Raw genomic sequence first — 25,599 nt, 5'->3', positions numbered from 1 at the left:
TTTTTTTACTATAATAAAAAATAAATCACCACAAAAAAAAAGAAAAAAAATGAAAATTCTCTTATATGTTCATTTAGCTTATTTATTATGTACAATGGGTATATAAAACAAAAAAAAGTTATGAACATGCAATAAAAAAACAGAAAAAATCACCTTATAAGAAAAAAAGAGTTAGCTATTATGTGTGTATATTTTATTTTCAATATAAATTAATTTTATAATTTTTGGTTTCTGTGCAATATAGTATAGTAAATTTTTTTTTGTAGAATTTTGTATAATAAAAAAGGGAAAAAAACACATAATATATTTATTAATATTCGCTTTTTTTTTTTGCACTTGAATTTTTAAAACGTTAAAATTTTTATTTCACCTTTTGTGGAAAAGTTAACTATCGCGTTTTACTTTCTCCTACAATGGGACAATTTTTTTTTACACCCTCCAATTAATATTAAACAACGGTTGAGAATCGTAATAAAAAAAAAAAAAAAGTTATATATATAAAAGTTTATAACTTTGAATGGTACACTGGTATTTTAAATTTCCCCGTAACTTAAAAATTTTATTAATTATAATTATTTTGAATTTAATTACATAGGAAACAACTGAATCAGAGGGAAACAATCTATAAATAAAAATTTATGAAAAAATATACATATATTTTTTTTTTCACTTATTTGTGTTCATATATAATTAAATGTTTATTTCTAATGTGAATGTTGGAAAAGATGTGTTTTTTTTTATGATGAGCAACCGCTTTAAAAAATATTAGAAAATTATTACTTCCCCTTTTGGCGTATTTTTTCTTTCACATTATGTGTTATATATAATTAAATTTCTTTTTAAGGGCATTAGTTGTTTATTAATTTTAAATTATATAATTAAATTTTGTAATAAATACATAATTTACCCCTTTTTTCTTTTTTTTAATTTACACATTATATTATATACTATATTTTTTATGCTTATATATTTTATTACTTTTTATATTCGATGATTTAATACTTTTAAAAAAAATGCCTATAATATTTTAATTAAATTTATTTTTCCTTTTTTTTACGAGATTTCTTTCTTTTTAATTAATAATTTTATTTGCGCTTTTGCATAAAACAACAACAACCTACTAATTTATACTTTTTAAGGTTCACCATTTATTTCCGTAGTATATTTATTTGTGATTTTATATAGCAATTTGCATAAACAACTTTATCATGTTTATTAAGCTAGCGATGCTTTTCCATAAATATTATATATATTAATAATTTTTGTCATTACATAGATTAATAAATCATATATAAATCTTCATATATACATACTTAGACATGTACATTTTCATGTATAGTTGTATACATTAATGCTTATAGATTCCAAATATGAGAGTAGTGTAACCGATTTTGTTTTGGAAGATAATACAACTGTAATTCATAATTAATAACTTAGAGAGATCAGCAAGCGTAGATATATGAAAAAATGAATAATATCCAATATAATGTAAATTGACTGTTGTGAGAGTGAACAATGATAGAATTACATATTAAACGTCCCAGAGGAATAAATATATATCCATGCTTTCTTTTTTGTCTTTTCATTTTTTTGTCAATTTTTAATCTTCATTACTATTTCATTAACATTTAGAAACAGAGCTTTGTTCTGCTATTGTTTTTTTGTTTTTTTTTGTTGTTTTCGTTTTTTTTCGTATTTAATTATATAATTTTCTAAAGTACACATTTTGTATATATATACTGTTAACATTTACACTACTTAAAAAATGTGCTTATATTTGTGATGTTTTTTTATTAATTAATATGTCCATATATATATATGAATGATTGTGTACTAATAACAATCTCACCGTTGTGTGTGTGTTAAATTTGCATAATTTACATTATTTTTTATTTTATTAATAATATACTATATATACAGGAATAAATGTCTTTATATGGGGATAAAGATATACAGAAGTGCTCAAATATTTATACTAGTATAGTGTATACTGCTATAGACGTTTTTATATTTGGTTTATTTTTGTGTATGTTTCCATTTGTTTGAAAATTTATATAAATTTATTATATTTTATTTGCATCTTTTAAAGCTGTATATATATATATATATAAATATATATATGTATATATTTTGTAATTTAAAATGGAGAAAAAATATCATAAATTATTTAAAGGGAAGAGAGTCGAATTTCCTTTAGCAACAGGTGCAGCAACTTATGTTTCTTTAACATATGATGAAAAGAAGAATCCATATTTGTTATGCTGGTCTTATATGCACCAAGAGGAACCCGAATTCACAGTACCATTAAAAGGATGTAGAATAATTAATAACATAACTGAAATTGGATCATGCATTCATATAATAACAGCAAATGAAGAATATCAATTTCAATGTAGAAGTAAGGAAGAATTTAATGAAATGAGTCATTTTTTTAATATGCTTGATTTTCCTATTTTAGGATTTAAGAATGTTTATGTTTTAAATAAAAAAATAGGAAAAGGAAGTTTTTCCAATGTTTATATTGGAACAAATATATTATATGGTAATAGAGTAGTAGTAAAAGAAGTCGATAAATCAAAAGTAAAAGAATCTAATGTTTATACAGAAATAGAAGTATTAAGAAAAATTATGCATAAATATATAATAAAATTAATATCAGCATATGAACAAGAAGGATATGTGTATCTTGTTTTAGAATACTTAAAAGGTGGTGAATTATTTGAGTATATAAATAGTAACGGTCCATACTCAGAACAATTAGCAAAAAAAGCAATGAAAAGAGTTTTAATAGCTTTAGAAGCATTACATTCAAATGGCGTAGTACATAGAGATTTAAAAATGGAAAATTTAATGCTTGAAAATGTGAATGATCCAAGTTCATTAAAAATAATAGATTTTGGGTTAGCATCTTTTTTAAATAGTCCATCAATGAGTATGAGATGTGGATCACCAGGTTATGTTGCTCCTGAAATTTTAAGATATTCTTCCTATGGAACTAAAGTTGATATTTTTAGTTTAGGTGTTATATTGTATAATATACTTTGTGGATATCCCCCATTTAGAGGTAATAATGTAAAAGAAATTTTTAAAAAAAACATGAGATGCCATATTAGTTTTAATACTAAACATTGGTTAACAAAATCTGAAAATGTTAAAGAAATTATACTATGGATGTGTAGTAAAAATCCAGACGATAGATGTACAGCCATACAAGCATTAGGACACCCATGGTTTTTGCCTAAACTTACTGACATGCACATGTCATCGAATATGAATGAATTAGCAAATAAAGACATGATTATGCAAAAAACAACTGAATATGATATGTGCAAAAAATGTAAACATTATCCTATTGAAAATAATGAAAAAGGAAATAATAATATGATACAAAATAATAAAAAATACCATGATACTATGCTCAAAATTGATGAAAAATATTCAGAAAATATAATTAAAGCTAAACCTAGTATTGACTCTATTTCTTTAAATAAAAAAAAATATGATATGCATTATATTACAAATTCAAATGAATATGAAACCGTAGTTTTACATGGTGGCTATTCTTCTCCAAATTATGGCCCATCATCAGCCGCACATAATAATTTGAAAAAAAAAATAATGAACTAATATCTTATATTTTTTATCCGCTTTCAATCGTAGTATAAGGTTAGATAAATTTGCGAAGGCTGAAAAAAGGGAATAGGAGCATGTCGTGGTAATAAGGAAAAAAGATATAGCACGAAAATTGTTTAAATTGTTGACCACTTACATTTGATGCTTATAATTGAATAAATCTAAATAATATATTTCATGAAATATTTTTAAGATAGAGAATTTTATTTCAATCTTTTCAACTTTTGAATGTGTGCACATATATATATATGAATGAAAATTTGTTGAAATATTATAAATATATGGAATTAATTTTTACAATTTATATAATTAGCATTTTTTTTACTTTTTTTTTTATTGTCACTTTTTGTTTTTCATAATTGCATCATATAATTAAAATAAATTATGTCTTTTTTATCCATTTTTCCAAATTTGGGATATAAAATTTGTATGTTCTCCATTTTTAATCAATTCAAAAAAAATAAACTAATTCAACTTATATACATTGATGCATTTTTTTTGTGAACAATTAAAAATTATCTCATGTTTGTAATATGATGGATATCAATATAGGTTATATACCCTTTCTATATATTATAAAAAAGTTGGCTAATTAAAAATTGTCAGTTTAAATGGTTGGTATAAATAGTAACATATTTTTGTGGGCCATAGTTTATCATTCCTTTGTGCAGTACCTAATAATAGCTGTAATAATAACACCAAAATACGAATAAAGAATAAAAATAAGCAAGCAGAAATGCAAGAACGAGGAAAGCATTACTAAATTGCATCTTATAATTTGAGTTGAGTTCAATATCCATTTTTTGATCTGAATAAGTTTATATCTAAAAATAAGGTTTTTTTATTTAAATTTTTAGAATTTTTCAGTCTCTTTTTCTGTGTATTATACTTATGATTATTTTCATCACGAGTGGGTATACTATTCATTAAACTGGTTTAGCACATTTTATCTTCCCCTCGAATTTATATCAAATATATTTGCAAAATCTATATGTATATATATATATATATATATATATATGCGTGGATAATCTTTCGATTTTTAAACAGTCGTATTTTTACGGTAGTTTATGAAGATAGGAAATTATTTTATATTCGAAAAGGCAATACAATTATTTATAGAAAAACACAAATAAGGATAAAATGAATAAAAGTTACAACAATTGAAAACTAGCATATACCCAAATATTAAGCAAAAAATTATGGATGTCTTATTTAGATTAAAATGTTTATAATTTTTTGTATTTGGGATTTCACTATATTTCCAAGTTAAGAATTTACATATTTAGAATTCCCTTACAGTCATCATGCACTTTTTGCACATTTCTCATAAAATATGAGATAAAAAAAAAAAAAAAACGAAAAGCAATAAAACAAATCAATAAATATATTAAGCAAAGTAATGAATATATTTTTTTTATAAAAAAAGTTGAAAAAATCCAATAAACTTAAGAAAAAAAAAAAATGTTTTTATGTTGTTCTGGAGGCATATAATTCATCGATAACAGTCTTGTAATATTCTAAGATAACATTTCTAACAATTTTATGTGTGGGTGTTAGTTGTTTATTTTCAACTGAAAATGGAATATGAGTTAGATGGAACAAACGTATTTTTTCGATTCCATTAAGTTTATAAGTTTTAGATGCAGACAAAATTTCATCACTAATCAATTTTTTAATAGTTTCATTTTTTAATAGTTCCTCATAAGGTAAATCAATATTATGTTTTTTTGCATATTCTTTAACAAAAATTTCACTAGGAACTATAATAGAAACTAATTCATTTTCCTGACTATATCCATGTACAAATATATGTTCTATATATATACTATTTGAATAGATATTTTCTAATTTTTCAGGTTCTATATATTCACCTTGTGCTAATTTAAATATATTTTTTGCTCTATCAATAATTTTTATATATCTATTATTTTCATTAACTTCTACTATATCACCAGTTAGAAAAAAACCATCTTGATCAAATGATTTTTTTGTTAATTCTTCATCTCGAAAATATCCTACCATGACACTGTCACCCTTTACACATAATTCACCTCTATTGGGATATTCTTTAGGGTCATATTTCATATTTGGTACTTTAATAACTTTTAGTATAATATTTGAAAACATTCCTCCTATAGTTCCTTTGATATTATCATTTCTATGCTGTACAAATCCAACACCAACTTCAGTCATTCCCCATCCTTCTGAAATAGGGGTAGAAAGAAGCATCTGTATATCTACTAATTTATTTTTATCCATAGATGATGAACCCATAACTTGTATTCTTAAACGTCCACCAAGTCTATTTCTTATTGGTTTTAATATTAAATCCCAAAATTTATGACTAAATTTTTTTGGATTTTTAGCATAATTTTTTCTTTTACATTTTAAAGCAAGTTTTACTAATAATTGAGATATTATATTTTTATTTTTTAAAGTTCCCATAATATTATCATGAATTTTTTGTAATATTCTTGGGACAGTAATTAAAAAAGTTGGCTTTAATGCATTTATATCACTAGATATATCTTTTATATTTCCAGAAAAATATCCAATTTTAGCCCCAAAAAATGGTAAAGCGGACTCAATTAATCTCTCATATATATGAGCTAGTGGTAAATAACTAAGTGTTACTTCATATTTGATTATGCCTAATCTATTACCATCTAATAAATACGAATGAGAAAAAGCAACAAAATTATAATGAGTTATCATGGCTCCTTTTGGATTGCCTGACGTTCCAGATGTAAAAATTATTGTACATATATCTGTTGATTTGGGTTTATTATTTTTTAGCGTTTCTCTCATATTTTTTAAACTTTCGTCATTTATATTATTATTAGTAGTGTTCCCTGTTTTGTCACCTTCTGAATTACAAAATAGGTGAGCATTTTGAGGAATAATATTTTTATTTTTATATTGATCAATTAATTTTTTATAAAAATATATTTTATATCCAGCCTTAATTGCTTTTTTCTTTATATCATCTTTTAAATTACTATCATTGTATATAATTAATATATTTAAATCTGGTAATTCGGGTTTTAAACTTATTAATGATTCCAATTTTTCTGCTTCAACACAACAGACTTTCATTTCTGTTTTTTGAATAATTGATTTAACTGAATTTATACCTATAGTATCATAAATAGGAACTGTTACAAAATTTATGGCAGCACATGCTATATCAGTAATATACCATTCAGGTCTATTTTTTGACCAGATTCCCATAATTTTTAAGGTATCATATTTTCCATTGTCGGTAAATGTAGTTGGTTCGATATTTTCAAATTGATATAAAGCTGATGCAAAAATTTCGATTTCATTTTTTACTTCTCCATATGTTTTAAATACATAATCTCCTAATATGGTTTCACCATCTTTTATTTCTTTTTTTCGTTCTCCTAAAAATTCATGATTTGCATAATATTTTGCACACATTGTAAATATTTCATATCTTGTATTCACATCCGTACCAAGAATATCATTGCTCTTCTTCTTGAAATAATTATATGCTTCATAATTACATGCCCTATATAGATTACTAGAATTTTTTTTTGCAGTGCCTTTTATTTCCTCAAAATATTTAAACTCTCCATTGTCATTATAATTTATATCAATAATATTTTCATTTTCTAAAAATTCAATAAGTGTTTTTTTTATACTTTCTGGATCCATTTCTTTACAAATTTTATACCAAACAAAAAATGTATATTACTTATTTATATATATATATATATGTATGCATATGTATATCATAGGATTATGGAAGGTTATCCACTTTTTATTTTCCTTTTTTTATTAAGATTGATTTTAATTGTGTTGTAAAAAATGAGGAAAACGAAACGAATGGGGGGGGTATATCAAAAAGGAAAATAAAATACGGATAATTTTTTCATAAAAGTAACTATAAATAATTTTGATAAATATATATATATATATTTAACAAAATGTTTTACATTTCAGTAAAATACAAAATTAAATATATATATATATTCCAAAAATTGTTACATTAGCAAAATAGTTATCACATTGTTACACAAATTTGTTTCCAAAAAAATCTGCAAATTTAGTTAATTTATATATGGAAATATATATACCATAATTGTATAATAATTTTGGTAATTGCAGTATAACATATATTTTATCATTACTTTGCAATTTGTATATATTTAAAAATCGATATAACTGTAAAACAAAAATATTTGTAATAATGCAAATTAAAGAATATAAAATATACATATGGAAATTGAGTATATGGAAAACAAATATAAATATACGAAAAAACAATTAATTGCTTATAATAAAAAATTATTACATAAAATCTTTATGTTTAGCCATAATATTTATTTTTATTTAAATAACAAATATTGGATAAATAGCATTATTTATTTATACTATTTTAATACTCTTAATGTTTATTTTTAGGTAAAATATTTTTTTTTTTTTTTTTGAAATCAACCATATAACTTAAAAAAATTTTATTATATAATTTTTATGAATACAATATGTTCATATATATATATATATATTTTATATTATATATATATACATACATAATAGTATTATATATCATTGTATGTATTACTTACTAAGTAGGCATATTATTATGCATATTTATTTTTTATTAAGGCGTAGTTACATTATATTTGTATCTTTTATACTATAGTTTTATTTAAAAGGGTATTTCAGCATATTTTTAATTTATTTTATGGGGAAATAGGAAATGCTTATATTTATGTAATTTTATATATATAGTTATTACTGTTCATAAATTCTAAATAATTTTTCGATATTATAATTAAAATATTTGCAAAAAATAAACATGATTTATTAAAAAATAAATAGGTAAAATAATTTTTATTTAATTTTGTAAAATACTAACAACTGTTACCTTTTATGGCACATTATTTTTTTCCGTTTTGATCATTTTGTCAAAAAAAAATAAAATACATCTATATTTCATAAGTATTATAACAATATTTCCATTTCAACTTTATTACTACCAACTTATAAACACAAATATTGGCTATACATAATATGGCTATCACATAATATGTCATATTTCTGTTTTACACTTTCCCTAAGTAATTACTTTCATACTTGGCTATATAATACAATAACATCCATTTTTTAAATACATATTTTGCTAAAACACACATATATGCAAAATTTCCAAAAGGTTCCCATATTATGTTATTTTTTAAATAAAACAAAATAATAAATTATTAGGATTGTATGCTATACTTAATTCATCAAACAAGATGAATGATTTATTATGAATATACATTTTTTGTAAATCGGAATTTTTATTAAGGTTTTTAATTATATTTATAAAATAAACTATATTAACATGGGGCATTGATATATGCACATATGTATGCACAACATATACCCACAACAAGATAATTCATTAATTTATCTTTCATTATATATATATAAAAATAAATTATTTTTCAAAAAAAAAGTAAAACATAAAAGAGGAGTTTTAATTTATTTTTAAAACTTCCAATTAACAAATCAAAAAAGGTGTATAAAGAAAAAACTGCAAAAAAATATCTGCATATCATGTTTTAACAAAATTTTAAAAGGAAGTGTGCATATAAATATATTTTATTTAAAAAAAATATAAAATATATGTACATAAACATTCATATTAAAAATCTACAGTGGTGCTAAAAATCTGTTCTCCTAAATTTATGTTAGGCATGATAGGGTAGTTGGAAGTTTCTTCAACATCATCAATTTCTGGATATACCATAATAGGATTCCTGACATTATTTTTCATATTATTATATTCATAATTATATGTCGATTTTTTATTACGCACACTATTTATATAATTTGGAAAATTATTATGTTCATCTTCACATCCATATTCTTCGTAATCTCGATATCGTATATAATCATTATTCCCTATATAATTCAATTCACTAACTTTATTGTTAATACCATTTATGTTTCTTAATCTACTTATGTTCTTAGGGCTACTATTTGCCTCCTTTTCAGCTTTTGAATTTTTTATGTTTCCCAATTGGTCATCTTCGCTCCAAGTCTCTGTATAAAAAAAGTGTGTAAAAGTAAATAATATAAAAATTAATAATATATAAATTTTTTCTTTATTTTATTAATTCAAAATAACAAAGAGACAAACGATTGTTACATATTTTAAATGTGTCACAAAAGGGTATTTAATATATATTTACCGCTATTATTGTAAAAAATTATATCTTTTTCCCCTGAAAAGGAAACATATTTATGACCGATTGTTTTTGGATTATAATATTCCGAATTTTCATGAGCATCTTTTTCACTTTTTTCTAAAGAATTTGTATCGCTAAGATGGTTATCCTTTTTATCAACATCATTTTTTAAATTGCTATTCAGCATATCTTTTGACACTTTTCTTTCTATTTTATTTGAAAATTTTAAATTTTGTGACTCACTTTTTGTGTAAATATTGGAAATATTTTCCTGACTGTTCATATTTTTTTCCGAATTTATATTTGTATCATAATAGCTTTCTTTGTATGCATTTGTTTTCTTTTTTTCTTTTTCATGTGTGATGGATTGTAAATTTAACTTATTTGTGGATTCATTTTTTTGATAATGTGTAGAGTCATTCTTATTGTGTCTGGCAAAACCCTTTTCGGTGTCTGTATTCACATGATTTATTTCGTTAATAATATTGGAATTATTTAAAATGTTTATATAAGTTTTTTTTTTTTTTTTTTTTAAATTAAAATATTTTAGTTCACTATAATTAGAAATAATGCTTGACAATTTTACCAATTTGTTTGTTTCCTCTTTTCTATTTTTTTCTATTGTATTTATAATTTGTTTAAAAACATTTTTATTTACACTATTATTCATATTAGAATGTAATAAATTAATTTTTTTTTTTATTATTTTCATTAAAGAAAATAATTTAAAATAAATAGCTTCGATTAAAATCCTAGTTAGGACAATGATGTCATTTTCGCATATTAAGACCCCATCTCGTAGAAAGTCAAGGATGTACTCAAATCGGTTACCTAAGAAACCAATGGGTAGGATAAATAAAATAATTATCATACACACGGTCATATATATATATAATTAAAACGTATACAGCTTTATAGCACATTCTGTTTACATAAAAAAATATGTATAATATGATGTATTTATTCAAACCGTTTCGATCGATGAATATTTCCCTCTTCTTATAATCGTCTATAAAGTAAAATAAAAAATAATAGCATGTTTCAAATTTATGCCAAAAAATGTGATTATATTAGTGGATACTGATAAATATAATGGGATAGGGAAATTCACTCATATTATTTATGTTTACTTGATAAATCGGGTATATTTGTCAATTTTTCTAAAAAGTTACAAAATAATATTATTGTGTGTATAACAAAATTTGTAAAACCACACACATATGTAACTTTGACATATTTATATAAAAACATATTTTTCAAAGTTTCTTTTTTTCCATTTCTTTACATACCTTGTACTATTTCATATAATCGTGAATTTTTGTATCGCGATATTAAATTAAGAGTGGTCATGTAAATTTTCCCTCCTACATTTATACTAATTATATGTTCTGTATAGAAATAAAATATGATAGGTAAATATGAAGCTATGAAAAATATATCAAATTAAATAGCTCTATATTCTATTAAAAAATTTATAAAAGACGTTTTACCTTTGTTTAATTTATCCATAATTTTAATAAATTTTGTTCGTAATTTAGAAAAAGAGTCAGTGGTCTATATTATATGTGTATATGCACATGCATATATATATGTGGATATTCTATAGCTACACATAGGTATAGCTATTAATTTATTTATGAGTTAATTATTATTATTAACTGTTCATAAATTTTCACACAAGTTTGGTCATTAGTTTATTTGGATATATATATACATGCATGTGCTTATGTATTATATTTTTAATGTGTATATGAATAAAATTAGTCATATAATATAGCTTGATAAGTATTCATAAATTCCCACATCAAAAATAGTTAGGATATATATAGAGAAAGAAAAAGGGAAACATCCAAGTACAAATGTATGTATTTATGTGGAGATGCTTATATTAATACATTTGTATATATATAAAAAAACAATAAGGTAGAGGGTAGGAAGAATAAAATATGTAAAAGTTGAACAAGATGATTAATATAGTGAAATAAATACTTTTGTATTTTGATATTTTTAATATTATATATATATTTTTTTTATGCTTTACACATTATATAATTTTTTTTATAAAAGTGTAGCGTATCTTTTAAGGATTAAGGAGCAATATATATGTGCTTATATATTATATAACAATTTAATGTTTGATTTTGTATGCATATAAAAATCGAAAAAAATGCTAAGATTTCCTATACATGTTTCTATGAATATTTAAATATGGCAATTAAGAATTATTTCATTTTAATCATTATTATATATATTAAAAATGTTCTAAAACATTCTTAAACAGTTATTTATTTTTCCATATAATTGTAAAGAATAAATTTCATTTGCAAATAGTAATAAAGATAAAAAAAAAATTAACCGACAAATAGTATTAGTGTGCTCCATATATGTTTACTATGTGCAAAGGATATATATTCATAATAATACATATAAATATTTAATATAATTTTATTATTACTTTTTAAATATATTTCACTATTGTTTAAAATATGATAGAAAAAATAAGAAGACAGTAAGCTAATAAGATAAATATCCATAAGTATGGATATAAAATAATTAAGATAAAATTTGTTTATTTAAAAAAATTATTTTATATTATTTAAATATGCCATTAATGTTACATTATGGTCAGACATAATTAGCAGCATCATGTGATGTGTATATAAGGACATTTCTTTTATGCTCGAATAATTTGGCATGATGTTTTTTTACTAGTATAAAATCGAATCATTATTAATCATTTTTCATTTTATTAAATAACATTTGTTTGTTTGTATATTTTATAATACTATATATATAATAAAATAGTTGACTATATATCACATAAAATAGGATATTTGGACAATGTCATAAATAAAATTCAATGAAATATACTTATATTTTTTATTATTATGAATTATTTACAATATTATTTATTTTGATAAACTGTAAATTATTATTCTATATTTTACAAATCCACATATATATATATATATATATATTAAAAACACACGATCGCATAAACTAAATAGTGTGCATAATCTATAAGTAATATATTGCAAATAGAAAGAGGTGAATATTAGAAATGTAATTTATTTGATAATGTGTATTTTTGTGGAAATTATATATTATAAATGTAAATTAAGAGTAAAATAATTTATATAGTATAAACCATATTAAATCAACGATTTTGTATTTTGAATTTTTCAAAGGTTTTACAAAAATATAACAAACACATTAGCTAATAACTGATTGTAGACAAGTTTCATAAAAAAATATAAAATAAATTATTTAGAAAAAATACACATTTATTATTATAAAATTTTTTTATTATTTTTTTCAGTGCAAATAATAAATGCCAACATAAAAAGTGTGTGCTGCGAATATAAAATAAAACAAATATAGATTGTATGTTATAAATTAGAATCATAAATAATTAATAAATGATGGGAATAAATAAATAATTTTATGTTTATGACTTATAAATATTTTTTATAGTTGTTAAACCTTTTTAACTAGTTAATAAATTTTGTAAAAAAAAAAATTATTAAATTTATTTAAATATTATAATAAGTTTAAATATGATTGATGATTATTATTAAATATTTGCTTTATATCGGTTAAAATTCCGAGTAATTGTGATTTTATATTTGTTTTTGTTTGTTTTATTGTTTTTACAACATTATTTTTCATATAAGTTAAGCATATAAATATTTGTATCATATATATAAATATGCATATATCTATCTATATGTTTATATAAAGGTATGTGCATAGATAGGATATGCGAGTTGTATATACTTTATTTCTAACATCCCTTAAACAAAATTAATAATAAAGTTGAAAAAAATGGCGTTGGAAACTTCCTCAGACCAAAATTTCACTATTATGTTTTATAACGTCCAAATGATACAGGTTCCATTAAGTAGAAAAATAAATTTAGGGTATCGACAAAAACCGTTAGGGGAGTATATATGTGAACTTGATGATATTTATGATATTGATGTTCTTGCCCTGAATGAAGTTTTTACAAAATCAGCTTATGAAATGTTTACTACCGGTGAAATAAGAAAACGATTTCCTTATTATACTAAAATATTAGGAGATAAAACAAAAAGTAAAATTACAGATGAAGCTGTTAGTGATGATGATGAGGAGGAGGATGATTTATTTAGTAAACATATAGAACGTGATATAAAAGAATATGTTTCAAATGATTGTTGTAATGACGATATATATAATGAAAATAAAGAAAACAGACACGAATGCGAATGCAATGATACTGAGTCAGAAAATAGTAAAAATGAAATAAAAAATGAAAAAAAATGTACAAATTCAAATGGTAAACTTTGTAATGATACTGAAACTAATGCAAATAACTCTTTACGCGAGGTAGATAAAAATAATATCACACACTCAGATAAATCAATTAAAAATAATATTAATTCTGTAAATAAACTCAATAATATAAATGGGACAAACAAAGAAAAAGATGAAATAAATCGAAAAATTGCATCCACTGATAATAAAAATTGTGAATCATGTGAAGGAGAAAATAATAAAATAAATGGCAATAGTATGGCATTATCTCCTTCCCCCATACTTAATAATGCCAAAGATTCCATGAAAAAAGAAAAAAAAGAGAAAAATGAAAAAAAAAAAAAAGAAAAAAAAAAAAAAGAAAAGAAAAAAAAAAAATACAAGGACCCCCCACCATTCGATTCTATTTCAGGAGGGCTCAGATTCCGTCATTTTTTAAGCGGAGGTATAATAATTTTGTCAAAACATGAAATAACACAGAAGCATGCATTAATATTTGAAAATTGTAAATTCCCTGAAATGTTTAGTGCAAAAGGAGCTATATATATAAAAGTTAATATAAAAAATCGTTCTATTAATTTAGTATCAACACATTTACATTCCGGAAATAGTAAGGGGGATCAAAAATGTAGACGTAAACAAATAGATGAATTAAGTAAATGGGTATATCAAGGTCCTCCAAGTGAATTTATAAAAAAAGGAGAACCATTATTTTTTGTTGGTGATTTTAATATAAGATATATTAAAGATGAAAGTTTTTTTAAAGAAGTAACATCAAGTAAATATTTAAACTGTACAGTAACAAATAAAACACTAGAAACAACTTTTGATTCATCTATTAATGATTATTGTGAATATGGTGAAGATGATTATGATCATAAATACATTGATACACTAGATTATATTTTAGTTTCTAATGATTCAAAGGTCACAACTATAATACCCCAAACAGCCATACAATGTGGCTATAAACCTATATCTATATTTAGAACTATTTTATGTTGTATACCATACAATAATATAAATATACATCATCCTAGTGATCATTTTCCCATATATGCTACTTTCAAATTACCTGATAATAATTAGAATTTGTCTAAACTTGTTGGAAATAACAACCAAAATAAAAAAATGGTACAATACACATTCCTTTAAAAATTTTAAGAATGAAGAACAATTTTAGAGAGGAAAAACAAATTATCATTTTTTTATTTGTTGAATTAAATGCATAAGTAATTATTGTTTATATATTTCCACTGTTTGTATTATATTTTTTTTTAGTGTTAAACATTTTAAAAATTGTCAATAAAAATACATAAATTTGTTTATAGTTTTAAATAGTCTTCATTATTTGTTAATATTCTAAAACTAAGAAATTAAACTTAAAATTTGTATTTTTTTTTTCATAATAATATTAAAATTTTTTTTAATAAAAAAGCTTAATAATTTAATGGAAAAAAACAAGAAATACATATTACATAAAGTTTGAAATATGCACAAATATAAATTTATAAAAAAAAAAAAAAAAGGATATCCTTTCCATTCTTTCTTTATATATAATAACATCAATTTGTTATAATAATTAGTTTCCTTCCTATATATTATACTGCACTTTTTGATAATAAAATTCGATAAGTCTAATAATGTATAAAAATTTTAATCCCTCGTAAAATATCGTAGGAGGCTTGACTTTCTTCGTATTGCTAAGAGTTTAGAAAAGGAACACAAATGTAGTGTAGTGTAATGCAATGTTGTAGGTATACAAAACGGGCAAAATAATCAGGCCAATGCATAGACAAAAAATATGAACCTCATTCAAACTTACTTAAAGAAAGATTCAATTAAAAATAGCATGTTCATGATAATGTTGCCTCTATTGTTTCCAGCTTCCATTTCCTAAAAAGTTGAAAAAAAAAATGAAATAAAGAGAAATATGCTAAGAACGTAGTATGCACATTTGTTTATTTTTCCAAATTCAAAATAGATATAGACTTACGTGGTATATGAGTTTCTGCTTCTCTACGTTTGGTATTGGAGAATAAAATATTTCAGGAATATTTTCATCTGAATTTCTTGTTTTGAAAAATGTTCGTAATATGTTTATAAAAACATAAGAAAAATGTACAATTGCTTGAAAACTAGTATCATTAGGATAAGCAAAACTATTAATAAATATATCATATGAAATAGTATTTTTATATTTTAACAAATCCATAAATGCATTTTCATTATTATCACTTTTATTTTTTTTTATAACTATAATAAATTTTCCATAGGATGTAAAAAATGGAATAATAAAATAAGATTCTTCAACTATATAATTAGATAAATGATTTAAAAATTGTTCATAAATTTTATTATTCTTTATAATATTATTACATGTTTCTTTTAATTTTAAAAATTCTAAATATTTTACAATTTGGACATTACAACAATATACTGATGGTATTTCTGATAAATAAGTATAATTATATTCATACTTAAAAAAATATTTTTTTTTATATATTTCTTCATAATTATAATTTAAACAATTTATAAGCATATTTATACATTCAATGTTTGGCACAAAATTTGAATTATATAATGTTTGTATATTATATAAATATGTGTCTTTTATTTTAAAATCTTTAAAAAAAAATTTACAATAATCTGGTATATCTTTATCATATTCAATATAATATAAAATATTTTCTAACTTATCTTGTAACAATTTTTCATTAAAAATTTCTTTTAAACTACATGATAATATTCTATAATTTTTTAAAGGTATATAGGATATGTATTTTTTTTTTTTTTTTTGTCTGTCTTTATAATTACAAATATTTCTTTCCGAATCAGTGTAAAAATTTTTTTTCAAAAAAAAATGATTTATTATATTATTTTCTTTTTTTGCTTTTAATTCATCTTGATTATTTTTACAATTTAACATAATATCAGTTTCATTTTTTAAATACTTTTCAATTCCTGAATTAATAAATATAAAATTATCCATTTCTTTTATTTCTTTTTTTAATCTGTTAATATCTTTTACTATGGCAAATAGTATAGACAAGAAAATTTTATATGCCCTTTGCAATTTATTACACTTAAAATTTTTTATTTTTTTTTCCCATTCTTTTTTATATTTATTATCAAATTTTTTATTTTTTATTAAATCAGATATCTTTTTTATATTTTTAATAAATTCTATTTTTTCATTATTATGATTTTCTACATTACAATTTGTATTACATTCAAGACTCTTCTTTAATGTCTCTCTATATGCATGTTTATCTATATGCTTTGTTTTATCTTTTAAAAATTTTATTAGTTCCTCATCTTCCTCTTCTTCACTTAGCTTTGTTTCATATTGTTCACCTGTTTGGTTATTCATTTCGTTGGGTTCGCCTTCCTTTTTTTTAACTTCCTCTTTTTCACCTTCCTCTTTTTTAACTTCCTCTTTTTCACCTTCCTCTTTTTTAACTTCATCCTTTTCAGCTTCCTCATTTTGTAGAACAACAGTTGGATTATTTATTGAATTTTCCTGATTATTAATTACTTCAACATGCATAATGTCGTGATTTTCTTCTTGTGCATCATGTTCGGTACCATTCTCGGCTTTTTCACCTTCCTCTTTTTCACCTTCCTCTTTTTTAACTTCCTCTTTTTTATCTTCCTCTTTTTTAACTTCCTCTTTTTTATCTTCCTCTTTTTCAGCTTCCATATTTCCCACTGCTTCCACATTCGAAGAGTGCATGCCAATCTCCATATTAAAAATCTGATCAAAAGGATTTTCATTGTTTGCTTTATCTGGTTCGTCGGTTGCTTCTTTCTTATTAGGACCGTCATTTGAGCTGATAATAACTTTAGCATGATTATAAAAACTAAGAATTAGTTTTTCTAAGGAGTTTTTTTTTCGTTCTGGTTTACTATTTTTATCACCTTGCTCAAAGGATGGAGTAACGTTACTATTTTGTGTTTGATCAACTTCGTCCATTTCTTGTGTGCATGTAGATAATTGGCTACCTTTAAATTTTTCTGAATTTTCAAATATCATATGTTCATTTTTTTTTTGGAAATCGATAGAATTCTCTGAATTTGAATCCCAACTTTCTTCATCACTATATAATAAAACTGTATCTGTTTTAAAAAATTGACTATCATTATTTTCTACTTCACTGTTTGTATGTTCATTTGTTTTTGATATCCCATAAAATAAATCAGGAATTTTACTTAATTCATTATAAATTTTTTTGTTACATTCATTCATAGATAAAAATAAAAATTCTTCATCTGATTTTTTATTTTTCAATATTTTTAATTTTTTTTTTATTTCTTCTATATTATTAGGTTTATATTCTTTTTTTATTTGTCTTACAAATTGGGTGCTTTTTTCTTTTGCTTGATTTACAAACATATTTGAAAATGACTCTATATCATTTTTTTCTGTCTCATAAATTAAGACATCATAACAATATTCCACAAATAGAGCAACTTGTTCATATATCAGATTCATTTTGTCATCTATCATTTCTTCTTCTTTGTCATTTTCATTATTTTGTGAGTCATCTACCACTTCTTCTTCTTCTTTATCGACAGTATCGATGGGTGTGTCCATTTGTGACACAGCCCTATGACCAATATAATTTAATACATTGATAATATCAACAAAATAATAATAATTTTTTAAGTTTGCAAAAAATATAGTATTAAATATAAAAAATAATCCATATTTTTCATTAATTAAATTAACAAACATATTATTTATATTATCTTTTGACAATCTTTTATTTTCATTTATTTTATAGTTTATTATATTATTATTTTTGTTTTGACAGTTATTTATTTCAGAATAAATATGTTCATTGTTTGGTGATATTGTCTTTATAATATTATGTGATTCTTTTGTTAATTCATTACATGATTGAGGAGATATTTCATCTTGAACATTTTCTTTATTATAAAATTCATAAATACATAACAATGATTTTAATAATGTCATATGATCAAATGTGTTTCTATAACTTGTGTTTAAAATGATCTTTTTTTTATTAGCATTTGGAATATTGTAAATGGTATTATTTTTTCTTTTATTTTTTCCATATTCATTTTCATTATTTGTTTTGAATATTATTTGACATAAATTATTTATTTTTTCGTGTAACCATATTTTTCCACTATTGTAACTATCAATATATATTACTCTGTTTTCTTTATTATCTTTTTTTTTCTCATCAATGTTGCATGTTTTATAATTCAGACAATTTATTTTTTGTTTCTTTATTACAGCATTTGCCATTTTTATTGAATTGTATATGCCAATGAAAAAAAAATAAGCCACACTATCAAATCAAAGAATAGACAAGGAGAAAAATACAAATATTACAAAAATGTGAGAGAAAAAAAAGAAAGAAAAAAAATTACGCAAAATGAAATAAGCAAATTATTATTTCATTTTTTTATATGCTGCTTTGCATATATTTTAAATCTGTTTATTGTCCATTCTTCACAATTATACATAAACATTCATTTAGCCAATGACAAAATATGTTACTAAAAATGTATCAAATAAAGGAAATATATCAAATAAAGCAAAAAAAATAAATGAAAAATAATAAGGTGATATTTTGTCTTACTAATACTTTTTCATTTTGATAAAATGCGCATAAATTTTATAAAAATAATATATACACACACATAGATTAATATTATATATATACAAATAAAATATGGAAATTAAAGTAAAATTTTTTACAAATACATATATACTTTAATTGATATTTAAAATAAAAACAAACAAAATTTATAAGTAACTTTTTACAATTAAATAGTCATTTTTTTATGCATTTTTTTATGTATTTTTTGTGTATTTTTTATCCATTTTTGTGTATTTTTTATCCATTTTTGTGTATTGTGTTTAATAAATGCAATCATATTATGACCTAATATATTTTTATAACACTACATAAGCACACGCAATTTTGTTCTTATAAGGTTAGAAAATTAAATAAGCATATTTTATTAAATTATTATATTGAATTGTTTTGCATATTATATTGAATTATTTTGTACATTTTTTAAATTAAAAATAAAGCCCATATTGTTGTTATATACTCATAAAATTGTGAAATTTTTTTTTAAAAATATTTACAAATATATGTACACTGTTTTAATTAATTTTTTTTTTTACATACAGTTTATTTCCACAAAATAAGAAAGAAAACATTTGTATGCGCAATATTTTATTTATTATATATTTATTATGTCTTATCTTATTTAAGCCTATACAGTTTCACACTTGTTTCAAAGACATAAATTATATGTATATAATTAAACGCTTCCTCCTTATTTAATTAAAATTTATATTTATTTTTTTCAAGACAATTTGTATTGTCTTCTTAAATTTCAATGCATATGTCTAGCAACACTGTTCTCTAAACATTATAAAATAAAAGTGTATATAAAAATAACAGTCATAACATATTGTCGGCTGAAATAATGGAATTAAGTATAAAAGAAAAAAAAAAACTTTTGGAAAATTTAAAACATCGAATGCTGAGAATTGAAAGGATTATAGGTGACATAACATTCTATGATAAAAATATTCAGTTAAAAAAAAGTCCTTCTGAAAAATCGCTTGATAATAAAAAAAATAATTTAATAGATGAATTTACTGAAAGTTCAAATCAACATGATGGTTTTGAAAACTCTGATGAATATAAAAATAACTTAGATCAAATAAAATCATCTTTGCAAAATCTGTCAATAGGTAACCGTCTTTATAATAATACATGCACACTTCATAATATTTTTCACTACATTTTGATTTACTTTACAATTTTATCAGATTTTTGTGACGAGAAAAAGAAGGATGAACTGATAGAAATTGTCAAAAAACATAAACATAATAATAGTATTTCAGTTCATATATGTATCATCAAATTAATACTTGAGCAAATATCAAAAGATTTTCTCCATGATGTTTACAACCAATGTAAGATTGTAAAATAATCACTGATACATAAAACAATTTTTAATGCTTTTAAAAAATGTAAAAAAAAAAATTAAAACATTGTTAAGGGCTATTCACACACTTATATACTTATTTTATAGATAAAGAATTTTACATTTATATTCATAGTAGTAGTATTTTAGACGTATATAATACATTTCAATATAAGAGAAATATTATATTGTCTCATATAAATTTTATAAAATGCTATAGTTCTCAAATTAAGCAAGCAATGGAATTAAAGGATTACATAAATAGCCATAAAATATCAGGTTATCATCTCATTGAATAAATGCAAATAATTTTGTATCCTGACTTTTGTAAATTGCTTACTCCACTGATGTAGCCTTTTTATCTGGTCATTTTTTTTCCCGAAAATTTGCAGAAACAGACTCATTTATGAACCGACTAAACGAGATAGAAAGAAAAAGCAGAGCTTTATTTTCAAAAATCTCGGCAATTAATGCTTCCCTAGAAAATGTCACATATAAATATGCCTTAATAGTATGAAAAATAAAAACAAGAACGATTAAAGGCATGTACCTATATTTACCCATAAGTATATATATGCATTTCTTTGGCACATTATTACTTATTTGCAGACAAAGATTTTTTCCTTAATCCTTTCGAAGCGTATATCCAATATATCTTAATTAAAAACAAATACAAAAATAATTAAAATAAAAAAAGTTATAAATAAAAGTTATAAAAAAAAAATGTCCCTTATTATATGGGGAAGGAATAAATAAATTTTCATTTTTAGTATCATAAACATGTAAAGTTGATTGTTTGCATGTGCAATGTTAGGCACGGTTTACATATTTGTTCATTTTTCCGTGCATTTTTCTAGAAACTTCCAACAATTTCCATCCTTTTCTAATTCATATGTATCATTATTTGTTACTGCTTATCACGCTTATTGGCCCTCGGCCGAGAGCAATTTCCTCATCGAACTTGTTAGTGCACCCAATCCAATGGCTGTAAAAAAGTTGATACTAAATCGGATATTTTGAGAATTGTTCGATGGAAATAAGCCAGATAAAAATGGGGATATTGCAGGATGATTAATTTTAAAATAGAATGTTTTAATTCCCATATTATTTGTTAACTCTTGTAATAAAATTTTAATAAAAATTCTTGTTGATGATGTAGTATCTTCTTCAGTTAATTTGATTAAAGTAAATACTCTCCATGATATAGCATCTGTATATAATAGATGTGCAAAAAATTTTGAGCAATTTCGTAATTTAGCTGTTTCTAATCTATGAGCTGTATTATATGAATTTTCAAAACATTTTTCAAAATTTTCTTGATAAATAGTTTTTAATTTACATAATCTTTCAGCTTGTAATGCATAAAATTTTTGAAAAGTTTTTTCCATACAACAACAATCAATAAGCATATTACAAATTTCTATTTCATATCCACTTTTAATTGTTAATTTTAATAATTTATGTACACATTCTTCAAAACTTAAAGATGACATAATTGATAAATATATATTTTTTCTTAAGTTAATTAAATATTGTTCTGTCATATCATGTATTTCTTCTTTATTATCATCTTCCTCATCATTTGATTCATCACTTGTGTTATTGTTTCCAGAATTGCTATCATTTTCTGAATCCGTACTACTATCATCAGTGTAGCTTTCACTTTTGCTGCTATCACTACTTCCATCACTATCACTTCCTTTTTTATTTTTTCGTTTACTTCTGGAATTATCATCATCATCTAATAGTTCTCTTGATATATCGGCCCATTCTTGATCTTCTTTCTCATATTGTTCATATGGGACTTCTCTAAAAATATTTAATTCTTCTTGATTATTAATTGTTTCATCAAGTAAATCTATTTCATGAACTATTTTATCGTCTTCACCAATTATATCTAAATCTTCTACAACTGTAGGAAAATCTTTAAAGTAGTTTTTTCTATAATTCCATAACTTTTCAATATCATATTGCGTTTTAACATTTATATTTCCTTCTTGTATAATATCTTTTAATCTATCAAAAATAATATCTAATCCACTTCTACATATATTCATATATAATTGCCCTACTTCAGCTAAAAAATATGTACATACCTGAACAGAATCATTGGTTATATTTTGTAATAATAAAGAACATAGTTGAAGTCCTACTATTTCATTAAGAACTCTTTGATTTATCATATGTGCTATAAATTTAACACTATTAAAACATGCAATTTTGTCACATCTTTTATAAGCTCTACGAAAATGTAATATAGTTCTATGTATTGTTAATAATCCTATGTTTGGAAATTTTGAATTAACAATACATAAGAGACATGTAAAAACATTTGTAAATGCTGGTGAACTTAATTGTGCATGTAATATAGCACGACTAAATATTCCTTTTCCTCTTATCAAATTACATTCAAATAATTCATAACATATTTCTCCAATATTATCTATATTTACTTTATTAACAATATTATTTATTTTTTTTTTTAATTTCATCCATTCACTTTTTTGATATGCACTACTTTTTTTATTTTTTATTTCATTTTGTAATCTTTCTAATTTAAAAGGAGGTATATATATTCCTCCTGTTCTTCCTATATCTTCAGTAGTAACATTTGCTATTTTTTTTTTTGCATATTCAATTAAATTTTCATTAATTTCTACATCTTTATTTAGATCTTCATCAAATGGATCATACTCCTTTTCTTCACTATATTTATTTCTTTCATTTTCTCGTTTTTTATATCTTCTGCTTCTATCTCGACCTCTACTTAGGTCGCTACTACTACTACTACTATGGCGTCTATGTTTTTGTTTATATCTATCCCGTTTCCATCGAGCATTGTGCTTTTCTCTTTTCATTTTGTGCCCATAGTCACTCGAATCCTCCAATGAATCGGAATATTTTTTTTTTCTTTCATAAGATGACGATGAAATAGATGAAGACCTTTTTTTATTTTTTATTTGATCTCTACTGTGATAATCATTTTTATCTTTTTTTCTTTTTTTCTTAAAATCATTTGAACTGTTTGATACACTTCTTTTCATATCCCTTCGCTTATTATGTTTTTTATTTTTAAAATGTTTTTTTTCATTTCCGTGACTTCCTCTAGTGTAGCTACTATCACTACTACTGCTACGTCCTCTCTTTAATTTAGTTCTGTCCTTTTTTTTTTCTTTTTTATAATTTATACTATCACTTTCACTTCCTTCAGAATTACTTAATTTTTTTTTTTTTTCATTAGAAATTTTACTTTTTTTCTTATGTCTATTACTTTTATATTTTTCTTCCTCTTCCTCACTTTCATTTGTCCCCCCCTTTACGGACTTTTCTTCCGCTTCACTTGTTTCAGAATTTGACGATTTTTTTCGTGCATTCTTTTTTTTTTTTTTTAATTTTATCGATTTTTGCAATTCACTTTGATGGCTATCATTTTCAGCAGAACTTGTGCTATGGCTATTTTTCCTCACCCCCTTTTTATCGATATTTTTTCCACTTTCTCTATCACTTTCCTTATCACTTCCTCTGTCCGTTTCATGGGAGCTTGAATATTGGCTATTACTTATGCTTATGCTATTACTTATGCTTTTGCTTTCACTTTCACTTTCACTTTCATTTTTATGTTTGTTCAGATTTTTTTTTTCCTTTTTGGGTATCCGTTCTTGGCTAGTATCAATATCCTTTTTCTTCTTTTTCATTTTCTTTATCTCATTTTAAATATACTTTTAAGTTTATTCTAATCATATATCAATTATATGATTTCATTTTCATGATGTTCGGAAACAAATATAAATATTGATATGCATATATAGTTATATATTTTATAATTTTAAAGGGAATATTTTGTATTAATAATAAAAAATATATTTTATTTTCACTGTTGGTGTTCCATTGTTTTGACATATTTTTTTACGATAATTATGTAATTATAATTATTGTTATAAAAATAAAATATGTTTATAAAAATAAATTATTATTTATTATTTTTTTATAATTATATTTTACTTTTTTTTTATTATCATTTTTGCCCAGTTATAAACAAATTGTTAGTCATACTTATGTAAAAAAAAATATTTAACTTGCCATTTGGTAGGAAAATTAACTAAAAAAAAATATTCGAAAATAATTAAGGGAATAAATCAAATATAAAGAAAAAAAAAATGTAAGAGAATTTGTTTCTTGTATAAAGATAAAATAATTAGTACATATTTAAAATGTAAAAATAATACAATTTATTATTTATTTCATAAATAAAAGAAATATCCCACTAAAGGGCTAAATTTACAATAATTCAAATATAACCTCATTATGTATATCCTTATTTACTGTCTTAGATTAAATTAAATATTACACTTGTTGTAAAGCCAATATTATATATACAAATATGTGGTCATTCATTTTTGTTTTTGTTTTTTTTAAATAAAGGTTAGGAAAAAGTAAAATAATGTTCTTACTTTTAAAATGGTACAATTAGGGGATACCT

General features: G+C 22.5%; 7 protein-coding genes across 7 annotated transcripts; 3 read left to right on the top strand and 4 right to left on the bottom strand.

Moving 5' to 3' along the window:
* Nucleotides 1-2,142: 2,142 nt before the first annotated feature.
* PVVCY_1405560 (protein kinase 2, putative) lies at nt 2,143-3,627 on the top strand (the record flags this gene model as incomplete). The annotated part of the gene is made up of 1 exon (XM_008624477.1): nt 2,143-3,627. The coding sequence occupies one exon, from the start codon at nt 2,143-2,145 to the stop codon at nt 3,625-3,627; it is 1,485 nt and encodes a 494-aa protein (XP_008622699.1).
* A 1,476-nt stretch (nt 3,628-5,103) lies between these two features.
* Nucleotides 5,104-7,314, bottom strand: PVVCY_1405550 (acyl-CoA synthetase, putative; the record flags this gene model as incomplete). Its single annotated transcript, XM_008624478.1, has 1 exon — nt 5,104-7,314. The coding sequence occupies one exon, from the start codon at nt 7,312-7,314 to the stop codon at nt 5,104-5,106; it is 2,211 nt and encodes a 736-aa protein (XP_008622700.1).
* A 1,978-nt stretch (nt 7,315-9,292) lies between these two features.
* PVVCY_1405540 (conserved Plasmodium protein, unknown function) lies at nt 9,293-11,348 on the bottom strand (the record flags this gene model as incomplete). Its single annotated transcript, XM_008624479.2, has 6 exons — nt 9,293-9,693; nt 9,843-10,670; nt 10,810-10,848; nt 10,970-10,999; nt 11,129-11,227; nt 11,330-11,348. The coding sequence occupies 6 exons, from the start codon at nt 11,346-11,348 to the stop codon at nt 9,293-9,295; spliced, it is 1,416 nt and encodes a 471-aa protein (XP_008622701.2).
* Nucleotides 11,349-13,721: 2,373 nt separating this feature from the next.
* On the top strand, nt 13,722-15,224 carry PVVCY_1405530 (sphingomyelin phosphodiesterase, putative; the record flags this gene model as incomplete). Its single annotated transcript, XM_037634908.1, has 1 exon — nt 13,722-15,224. The coding sequence occupies one exon, from the start codon at nt 13,722-13,724 to the stop codon at nt 15,222-15,224; it is 1,503 nt and encodes a 500-aa protein (XP_037490946.1).
* A 505-nt stretch (nt 15,225-15,729) lies between these two features.
* Nucleotides 15,730-19,413, bottom strand: PVVCY_1405520 (conserved Plasmodium protein, unknown function; the record flags this gene model as incomplete). Its single annotated transcript, XM_008624481.2, has 3 exons — nt 15,730-15,838; nt 15,961-16,031; nt 16,132-19,413. The coding sequence occupies 3 exons, from the start codon at nt 19,411-19,413 to the stop codon at nt 15,730-15,732; spliced, it is 3,462 nt and encodes a 1,153-aa protein (XP_008622703.2).
* A 1,199-nt stretch (nt 19,414-20,612) lies between these two features.
* Nucleotides 20,613-21,779, top strand: PVVCY_1405510 (conserved Plasmodium protein, unknown function; the record flags this gene model as incomplete). The annotated part of the gene is made up of 5 exons (XM_008624482.2): nt 20,613-20,883; nt 20,962-21,108; nt 21,228-21,398; nt 21,512-21,630; nt 21,729-21,779. 5 exons carry the CDS (start codon nt 20,613-20,615, stop codon nt 21,777-21,779), a joined length of 759 nt encoding a protein of 252 aa, XP_008622704.2.
* Nucleotides 21,780-22,042: 263 nt separating this feature from the next.
* Nucleotides 22,043-24,814, bottom strand: PVVCY_1405500 (pre-mRNA-splicing factor CWC22, putative; the record flags this gene model as incomplete). The annotated part of the gene is made up of 1 exon (XM_008624483.2): nt 22,043-24,814. One exon carries the CDS (start codon nt 24,812-24,814, stop codon nt 22,043-22,045), a length of 2,772 nt encoding a protein of 923 aa, XP_008622705.2.
* Between the last annotated feature and the right edge of the window lie 785 nt (nt 24,815-25,599).

Source organism: Plasmodium vinckei (genome assembly GCF_900681995.1).
Source record: "Plasmodium vinckei vinckei genome assembly, chromosome: PVVCY_14".
NCBI classification, from domain to species: domain Eukaryota; phylum Apicomplexa; class Aconoidasida; order Haemosporida; family Plasmodiidae; genus Plasmodium; species Plasmodium vinckei.
Note: the sequence above shows the minus strand (reverse complement) of the source record. Positions and strands in the feature narration are given on the sequence as shown.